The sequence below is a fragment of the Malus sylvestris genome, chromosome 12, assembly GCF_916048215.2.
Source record: "Malus sylvestris chromosome 12, drMalSylv7.2, whole genome shotgun sequence".
In the NCBI taxonomy this organism is placed as follows: domain Eukaryota; kingdom Viridiplantae; phylum Streptophyta; class Magnoliopsida; order Rosales; family Rosaceae; genus Malus; species Malus sylvestris.
This window is the reverse complement of record NC_062271.1, coordinates 9,522,910-9,532,811: the sequence shown is the minus strand read 5'-3', so window position 1 is coordinate 9,532,811 and position 9,902 is coordinate 9,522,910. Positions and strand designations below refer to the sequence as shown.

The 9,902-nt window shown below is 34.5% G+C and overlaps 1 protein-coding gene across 1 annotated transcript; it reads left to right on the top strand.

The window, feature by feature from the left end:
* Positions 1–5,958: 5,958 nt before the first annotated feature.
* Positions 5,959–9,639, top strand: LOC126592609 (cytokinin dehydrogenase 1-like). Its single transcript, XM_050258361.1, has 5 exons — positions 5,959–6,936; positions 7,961–8,088; positions 8,294–8,554; positions 8,627–8,889; positions 8,975–9,639. The coding sequence occupies exons 1-5, from the start codon at positions 6,276–6,278 to the stop codon at positions 9,333–9,335; spliced, it is 1,674 nt and encodes a 557-aa protein (XP_050114318.1). The 5' UTR covers positions 5,959–6,275; the 3' UTR covers positions 9,336–9,639.
* Positions 9,640–9,902: the final 263 nt, after the last annotated feature.

Here is a 9,902-nt window from a genome sequence, read left to right as displayed (position 1 = left end):
GACAATGACAAAAGAACATGTATTTAGAAAATAAAATATCCAGTCATTACACCTGAAGAGAGAGGGGTGGGGTGGGGGGCTACGGGAAGTCTTGGTCACCGCTCTCCGGGGAGGGTGGGCGCTTTGCACCCTTCATCGACTATTAGCTAATCTGGCCTACTCCTCTCCTACTTCAAATTTTTTTTTTTTTAAAAAAAAAAGAGAAGAATGAAAAGAAGAAGATCTAGTTATTACATATAGACACATACTATATTTTTATAACTAGACTGCAATCTTACGGACTATACTACGTAGAAGGAATTAATAGCCCCATAAAAGTTTTGTTTCTTCTGTTTTCTGTTATGGTTCATCTATTACTTCGTCGGAATGTATGGTTATCATTTTAGAAAAGACTGAAATTTTTTATGGAATTTTACATACCAAGAGTTGGATTGCCAGAAACAAAAAGACTAGTGCGACCAAAACCAAAAAGATTGAAAAGAAAAAAGTATGGGAATGACTCCCCTTCCAAGCAAACAAGAGGGTGGCATTGTATGAAAAGCTCAATTGTTTATTGAGTTTAGTAAATTGATGTACTGCAGTTTCTTAATCAATTGGAAATTTCATTGCCACACACACACTTAGTTATTAAAAGTTAGCAGGTTTGTTTTTCACACAAAATAAAATTTCAATTATTTACTGTCATACAAAATTACAAACTCCCGCAATAAACTATCTCAAAACAAGTCGAAAACTGAAATCTTTAAAGGCAATCTCTAGCCTCCGTTTAGTACAAGGTCTAGTGGGTATTCCTCCACTAAGTGAGAGTTATTAGGTTTGACTATCGTGAATGATGAGTTCAATCATGACTGAAACATTGTGTGGCTTTGTCCTCCCTATCCCTTAGTGTAGCAGCTCCAGAAGAGAACTTGCTCGAATCTTGCTTACATATTCACAATGTACTCATATTTTCAAGCAACTAAGGGTTCTTTTGATAGCCATTTTGTTTTATTTTATTTATTCTTGTGCTTGAGATATGAGGAAGTATGGGGTACAAGAGAAATGAAAGAAGTATGAAGGAAAAATAAAATCTTGAAAATAAAAAAACCTTAAAACAGTTTTTATTTTTTTGTTATTTTTCTTCTACCTCTCTCGCCATGTTTTTTTTCTTCCTTTCATTTATGCACCCCATTTCTATCATGTATTTTCACACTATGTAGTGTTAGGAACTGTTTGTCATTATCCTACTGGGAATAGGAAAGTGATGGTTTTGAGTACTTCCACTATCACCTATTTTTGGAAAACTGTGGCTCGGAAAATTTCCTTGTTTTTTCCTTTTCCTCGCATGCTTTCCCTTACTATTTTCGTACATTCTCTATCTATATATGTTTCCACTTTCCCAATTTTCTTGTGGGAGACAAGAGATGTTTTGATTGCCACAAGAAAGTTGCTATAGAGTGCTAACTGAGATGAGTGACCTAAAGACATCATTTCTCTCTCTTGAGTTACGCACACGTTAGTATCTTCAATAGTTAGAATTAGGGGTGGGTTCAAAAAACCGAAAACCGAAAAAAATCGAAAACCAAACCGAACCGAAACCGAAAAAACCGAACCGAACGAAAAAACCGAACCGAATTGAAAAAACCGAACCGAACCGAATTCTTTTGGTTCGGTTCGGTTTTAGTGATCTAGAAACCAAACCGAACCGAATTAATTAAATTAATTTTTTTATTTAATTATTTGTTTTGGGTATTATTTTCTAAACCCAATTTGTAAGTTAAAATGTGCTAAACCAATGTGTTGCCAAACTTTAAGCTCAAAATATTAAAAAAAGGCCTATAAAAACTCTAAACCCTAACCTATTATTTCTCCCTCATATAAGGTTCCGGATCCAAACCTCTTCCCGAAGTACCTACATCCATCTCCATAGCACTGTCTACTTCTGCGCCAGCTTTCTTTTCCAAATCTACTCTCATATAACATGTAACATAATCCATAAACATTTATTTCGGGTAGATTACTTGGGTAATTTGTGATGGAAAAGAATCCAACACACACTAAATAAATCCACCCACGCATTACCTTTACTAATCAAGTTGTCAACATGCAATTACAAGCAAACAACACTGATCTTTGAACAACATCATACAATTTAACTTTTCTAAGTCATTTGTACGATTTTTGTGTGATTTTTGTGTTGTGAGGTTGTTAGTTTGGACTTTGGAAGACTTGATTGATGATTTTAGTTCAACTTTAAATGTTTATTTTCATTGTCTTTGATTCTAGTTAGAATGTTTATGTTATGATTGTGTTGGATATGTTAAAATTTAAAATTTCAATGTTTTTCATTTTTTGAAAAAAAATAAAAACAAAAAACCGAAACCGAACCGGAAAAAACCGAACCGAAAAAAAACCGAACAGAAAAAAATCGAAAAAAAAATTGAACCGAACCGAAATATTTTGTTGTGCAAGGTTTTTGACCCTTTGTTTTATTATTTCTCTTATATTAATTGTTTGCGCGACGAAATATTTGGTAGCGCAAGATTTTTCGAATTTTTACTTTTTTAATTTAATTTAATTGTATGATTTTATTTTTTTTAATTACTTTAATTTAAATTGACATATTCAAAATCAAATTACATATGAAAAATAGTGATCAAATTATCCAATATATATATATATATATATATATATATTCAAAATGTATACATAAATTAACAAAGTACAATAATAAAATCCTAATACGAGTCTATTGTGGTGGTAGTGGCGGGGGATGGCTCGATAGCGTCCTAATCCTCAACTTTAGCCATCAAAGTCTAGACGATTCCCTACAAAAAAAAAAAAAAAAAAGGTCAAATAGCCAAAAAAACAACATAAAATAACACCAAAAAATTGGCATAAATCTCCCCTAAAATTGGTATACCCCAAATCTGACCCCAAACTCCACCCCTCACCCTATACTCGACCCCAAACCCCGCATCAAACTCAAAATTAACTCCAAAAACATATTAATGAACAAAAATTAAAATTTGGGGAGAATATACCTTTTGGCAAGATTGAGAGTGAATGAGAATGATAGGGAGGAGTGAGTGTGAAAGAATTAGAGGAGATAGTAAGAGAGAGATGAGAGAATGAGTGAGAATGAGAGATAGGACAAGTTGAATAAATTTGAGGTAGAAAATGATCATACAATGGCCACATTGAACATATTAATCTCAGTCCACAAAAACATATTCAAGTTCACACTAATATTTTCACTCCTCTTTGATAATAAATTTTGAGTCACCCTTTCATATTGGAGTGCTCAAGCCCTAACTAGTTCTCTTCTGAACTCACTCCATGATATTTTGTCTTGATCCTAATTTTTCATTTTTTTAAATCTTCATTAAAAAATTATCCTTGCGAAAATTCTTCTAAATCAATTAATCATTTAGCCACCTCTTTATTGTCATACAGACTTCGTTGAATTTGAGCAACGCGTTAATTTTTCTTTGTCACAATTAAATATTGAGGTGCTTCCTGATTTAGACGAATTTTTGTAAGGTTGATTTCTAGATAAAAAAAAAACTAAAATATGTATGATTTGGATCATGAAAAAATATTGTAGAGTGAGCCCAAACATGTGATTAGCACATTAATTGATTAGCGTTTGACGCTCCTTTCTTCTTATATATATACATAAATCTACGAATAATTACATAATAGAATATAAATATTAAGGTGAAAAATTCCAAGCCTAGAACAAGATTCGAGTTCACAAGAGCAATTTCAAACGTAGGTGATCTACGAGGATTTAAGCCACCTATTTATGATTAAACAAGTCTTCCTAAGAAATAAGAATGACTTTTTACTGACTATTCGTATGTTCCTATTAGACCTTGTGGAACATACATATACATACACATGACGTGTGGTTAATTGGTCCTTGAACCAAAGTCAAGGCTAAGACAATTTTTTCTTGATGCCTCGTGAAAGTCACGTGTAAGATGTCCTACATGACCTTGTCATGTTTATCATGTTTATGACAACATATATTTCATTTTGGTCACGTTAATTAAAAATAAATTTGATAACAACATATTTTCCTTCTTTCTGAAAATAATCTTATCATTGTATGGTTTTCATTCAACATATATGCACGCATTTGTCCAATGATATTTTTCTTGTTAATTAAAGATTGTGACATTGCCGAGGTATTTGAGCATCCGTCCTTTGTTAAAGGATAGACATATTAGTTATACATGTCTACATAGAATCATATTAGTTATTTAATGCACACGATAAGATAAAAACCTAACATCTTATATACTAAGCTACAAACTTCGTGTTGATATAAAAACAAAGAACAGTAAACCCTAAAACCTTACAAAGAAAAAGTTGCACAAGTTTTCATCACGGCGCCACACAAATCGAGTTGATTAAGATATTTGAGTTTACAACTAGCTAAGCTAAACCACCCGTGGAGATGGTCCATATAATTCTCTGTTGATGGTGTAAATATTATGGTTTTTTTGGTGAACAATATTATGGTTTGGTTGTTCACGAGATCATTAAAAAGATGAGACAGTCAAATTGGAGAGAAAAGAGCCAAAACCACAAAATGCATGCTCATGCATGCTGCCGAAGATAAACGCTTCCGTGGAACCCCACTTTTATCCGACTCCCCTGACACTAAGCTCGAACAGCATGCAGCAGCTGTGTAGGGGGCATTCCCCGAATCGCTCTCTGAACAGAAAATTGATTCCTGTGGAATACGTGAGGAAGCTCTGATAGATTTTTCAGTGTGACTGTCACACGAAGTGGTACACTACGTGTCCCTATATAAATGATGAGTTATGTGTGTTAAAAGGTTAATAACTTAAAAATTAAAATTTTCCACCACTTGCATAAAAACATGTGATGTACCATCCATATTTCCGTCACAACTAAAAATTTCTCCCCTTTATGCGTGGTCTCATCGTACTATGTTTACTTGTAGTAGTAAATATTGATAAGGGGTGTGATATTCACACACCCTTTTTTACTTCTCACACACCCTTCTAATTTTCGGCCGTCGGATTGGATGAATTGAAGAAGATCAACGAACAGAAATTAATAAAGGGTGTGTGAGAAGTAAAATGGGGTGTGTGGATATCACATCCCTATCAATAATAGTAAAAAACTTGCATAAAAGGAGGTACAACATGTTCTTATTATAACAAAGACGAAAATTGATAAAGGTAATGTGGAATTTTCACTTTCTTGTCAGTTGTGATGTGTATTATCTCCTCAAAACCCAACAAGGACACCTAAAAGCCCTTTTGTTGACACTTTCGTTTTTAGATTTTAGTTGTTTCTTCTTTACTTAGAGATACATGCCCACTTCTGTTTTTTTTAATTTCAGTTTTTATTCTTTAGCTAGACAACTATTTGAAGTTTAAAAAATTACTTGTAGTGCTTCCTAAAGGAAGTATTTATATAAAGGTCAGGCTTTTTAAATATTTTTTGAGGCCAAAAAGCTTTTAACCTTTTCTACTATACATTGGTTGAAACAATTTTAATGATCTAAAATTGCTTTTTCAAAACACTTCCATTTTTAGGTTTTAGTTTTTATTCTTTAGTTAGAGGAAGGAATAAAGGAGAAATGAAGAAAATTATGTGAAACCATAACTTAATTTTGTAGTTTTTATGGTTTTGTTTTTCGCTTTAGGGTTCCTTTCACATTTTACCACATATGTACCTCTTTCCTCATCATTTCTCTCATACATCTCCCCTTTCTCTTTTACTGAAATAAAAACAAAACACAAAATTTGAAGTGTTGCCAAACAAGTCCTAAAAGACATTCATCCGATTGCAATTGATTTGTAAACGTCTCATTTGTTTATTGATGAACCAACTTTGATCCATATTTATTTTTTTCATCAACAAGAAACTCCATGTTATGTGTCACATCAATTAGTAACGAAAAGGTTGGGACATTAGTTGGTATATGTACCATTACGCTAAGGATAGTACTTGACTCAAGTTATACATGACCTCATAATTAAGCTCCTTAGACCTGACCTAAGTATTTTCCTTACTCAAACCTAAATACACCTAATACAAACTAGTATATAGTCTATATATATTCTATTGCAAATATGTTTTGACTATACCGCCTAAAACCTCCCCTTTAAATTGTCTTCTAAACCTCTCATTTTCTTACGCTCCTCTTTACACCTACCATTTTGTTTTGCCTAGCCTCTCAAAAGATCAGCAAGAAAACCTCTCTCTCTCTCTCTCTCTCTCTCTCTAAAAATCCTCAAAATACTTACCATATGGGCTCACCATTTTACAGCTTCCGCAGGCAGAATAACATTGTCTGCCTCAAATTTTTCTTGATTGTGTTATTCATGGGGTGCATATCAGATAGAACAACCAACCTTTGTTCCAACCAACTCATTGCCACACCAACTACTACAACTCACTTGGATGTTACTTCTGCTTTGGAGGCACTGAGCCTAGACGGCTACTTTAGTTTCAACAACAACAATCATGCAGCAAAGGACTTTGGCAATACATACCAGTTCCTCCCACTAGCAGTCCTACATCCGAAATCAGTTTCCGATATCTCCTCAATGGTGAAACTTATTTTCGACATGGGTTCCGCTTCGGAGCTTACTGTTGCAGCCAGAGGCCATGGCCACTCCCTCCAAGGCCAAGCACAAGCTCATAGAGGTGTAGTCATCAACATGGAATCGCTAATGGGACCGCAAATGCAGGTTCACACTGGAGAGCAGCCTTTTGTGGACGTTTCAGGTGGTGAGTTGTGGATAAATATTCTACATGAGACTCTCAAACATGGGCTGGCACCCAAATCTTGGACCGATTACCTTCATCTCACGGTCGGCGGGACTTTATCATACGCGGGCATCAGTGGTCAGGCCTTCCGGCATGGTCCCCAGATCAATAACGTCTACCAGCTGCAGGTTGTCACAGGTATGCAAAACCACTTTATGCCCTCCTAAGAATGTTTTCACAGTACAGAGTTCCTTGAAATTGCAGCACAAACAAACACACAGAGCACTCATCACTCATCATTTCAGAAAAAGGCAAAGGGGATTTTCGCGATCTTGTTTGGCAAAACACACAGAGCACTCATCTCTCATCATTTCAGAAAAAGGCAAAGGGGATTTTCGCCATCTAATACTCTTATTTGGCAGTAAAGTAGTCAAATAAAATGTTTTGGTCTTACACTAAACACTAGAGGAAAACAAAGAGAGAAAGATGAATGAAGAAGAGTGAATAAAGTGAAATTAAAAACTATTTTAAGTTGTTTTTGCTTTCAAAATTTTGTCTTGTTCTTTGTTTTTTAATAGCATCTCTACCAGTTTGTGAAAGACAGTGGAAATTGAAGGGTAGTGCAATCTAAATAGTAGTTGTCTTTGTGTAAGTCCACTTGTTTGGAATGAGGAAGGGAAGGGGCAAAGGCGATTGCTATTCACGAATATATATATATATTCTTTTTAAATGTTTTCTTTGTCTTGTCCCCACATATTATTATTGCCTTAGATTTTTGGGTAATTTCAAATGTTTAATTTGCAAGTGTGTTAAATTTTGTAAGATTTTTAGAGTGTGAACTTTGTAAGTTTTTTTTTTAATTTTTTAAATAATTTTTTTGGTAATTTTTATGGTTTTTTGAATTTTTTTAGAATTTGATTAATCCTGGCCGTTGAACTGGGACAATTTTTGAGAATCCAACGTTCCTGATTGCCCTGTTGTTGCACTCATCTGACATTATAATAAAAGAAGAGCTCAAAAGAAATTTCACTGTTAAGAATCAAGTGGAACATGACAAGTAGATTAAATAATGAGTGGCTCATGAAGTATCGGTGTGTTAAGAATCAAGTGGAACGTGACTAAAATTCTTTCATTTTGAACTTCATACTCACTCAATTGCAACAATTCGAATTTAACCCGGCGAAAAAATGTGCGAGTACTATAATTTGAGTTTCGATTGCAGGAAAAGGAGAAGTACGTATGTGCTCAAAGAGCAAAAATGCAGACCTTTTCTATGGTGTTCTTGGAGGGCTAGGTCAGTTTGGCATAATTACACAGGCCAGAATCTCTCTTGAACCAGCACCAAAGATGGTAATATACAATCCGCTTAAATCATATTGTTTATTTATAAGAGTTCGTTATTGGCACTCCAAATAAGTCATTCTGCACTTCTCTCTAATGTTGTACATACTTAATGTGAGGGAGGACTTTTTCAAAGCGCTAACAAGAACTCCCTAATTATAATTATACGGTTTTTTAAACACATCAATTCTAATCATGTAGTTAATTTTGACAGGTGAAATGGATTAGAGTGTTGTACTCAGATTTCTCAGCATTTTCCAAAGACCAAGAGTATCTCATAGCATCTGAAAATTCATTTGACTACATTGAAGGATTTGTAATAATTAACAGAACAGGTCTCCTGAACAACTGGAGATCTTCTTTCAATCCTAAAGATCCAATGCAAGCCAGCCAATTCGATTCGGATGGAAAAACACTGTACTGCCTAGAAATGGCCAAATACTTTAACCCCGACGAAACGAATGTCATAGATCAGGTGACACTAACTGAAACGAAAAATACATTTCTGAGTTCATCCTACGAACACTGAAATATTTCATGTATGCAGATAACCGAAAGCTTACTGTTAGAATTGCACTATATCCCATCGACCCTCTTCCTGTCCGAAGTTTCGTATGTGCAATTCCTAGAGAGAGTGCATGTGTCGGAGCTAAAACTCCGAGCAAACGGACTATGGGACGTTCCCCACCCGTGGATGAACCTACTTGTTCCGAAAAGCAAGATACATGAGTTTGCTGATGAGGTCTTTGGCAATATTCTCACAGACAACATCAATGGTCCTATCCTTATGTACCCAGTCAACAAAACCAAGTAACTTTTCTATAGTTTTATGACTTGTACTTTAAAATTCTCAAATTCTAAATTTCTCAACTTCAATCCTAATATTCTGTTTCAGGTGGAACAACAACACATCTATGGTAACACCAGATGAAGATGTATTCTACCTAGTGGCATTGCTCTCCTCTGCAGTATCTTCGAAAGCAACAGACGGCCTAGAATACATTCTAAAACAAAATAAAAGAATACTAGAATACTGCGCTAGGGCCCACCTTGGTATCAAACAATATTTACCTCATTACAGAACCCAAGGAGAGTGGCGAGCTCACTTCGGCCCTCGATGGAAAGTTTTTGCACAGAGGAAGTCTTCTTATGATCCTTTGGCAATTCTTGCTCCCGGGCAGAGGATATTTGAAAAGGGAATACCAATATTATGCAATGTATTAAAAGGCGAAGGCGTAGGCGAGGCGTTTCATTGATAGCCCCGCCCCACGCTACCTAAAATTTTAATATATATTATATATATAATTATATTTATAAAAATAGAATACTTTGTAAAACAAATATAATTATAACTAAATCAAAGATAATATCTTCTTCAATATTAAGTCTAGTTATACTATAGTCTTAAAATGTTGTAATTATTTATTTTATTGTAAGTAATTATAGAGAACTTCAAGAGAAATAAGGCTAAGTGGCCACAATTATAGGGAATTTCAATGAAAATAAAGGCGGAATTTCGCAATTATAGGCAATTCAAAGGAAATAAAGATTGAGTGGAGCAATTATAGGAAATTTAAAATGAAATAAAAGTTGAATGGAGCAATTATAGGGAATTTAAAATGAAGTAAATGTTGAGTAAAGCAATTACTATAGGAAAAGGAATAGAATGACTGAATGGAGCAATTATAGGAATTTGTAGAGAAATAAAAGAGAAATATGATTATGTTGTAAGCTTATTTGATTGAGCGATCTAGGGTTAGAGAGAGAGGGGTGCGGCAAGCTTTAGGGAGAAGAGAGATTGATTTAATTGTGAGGTGTGTTTG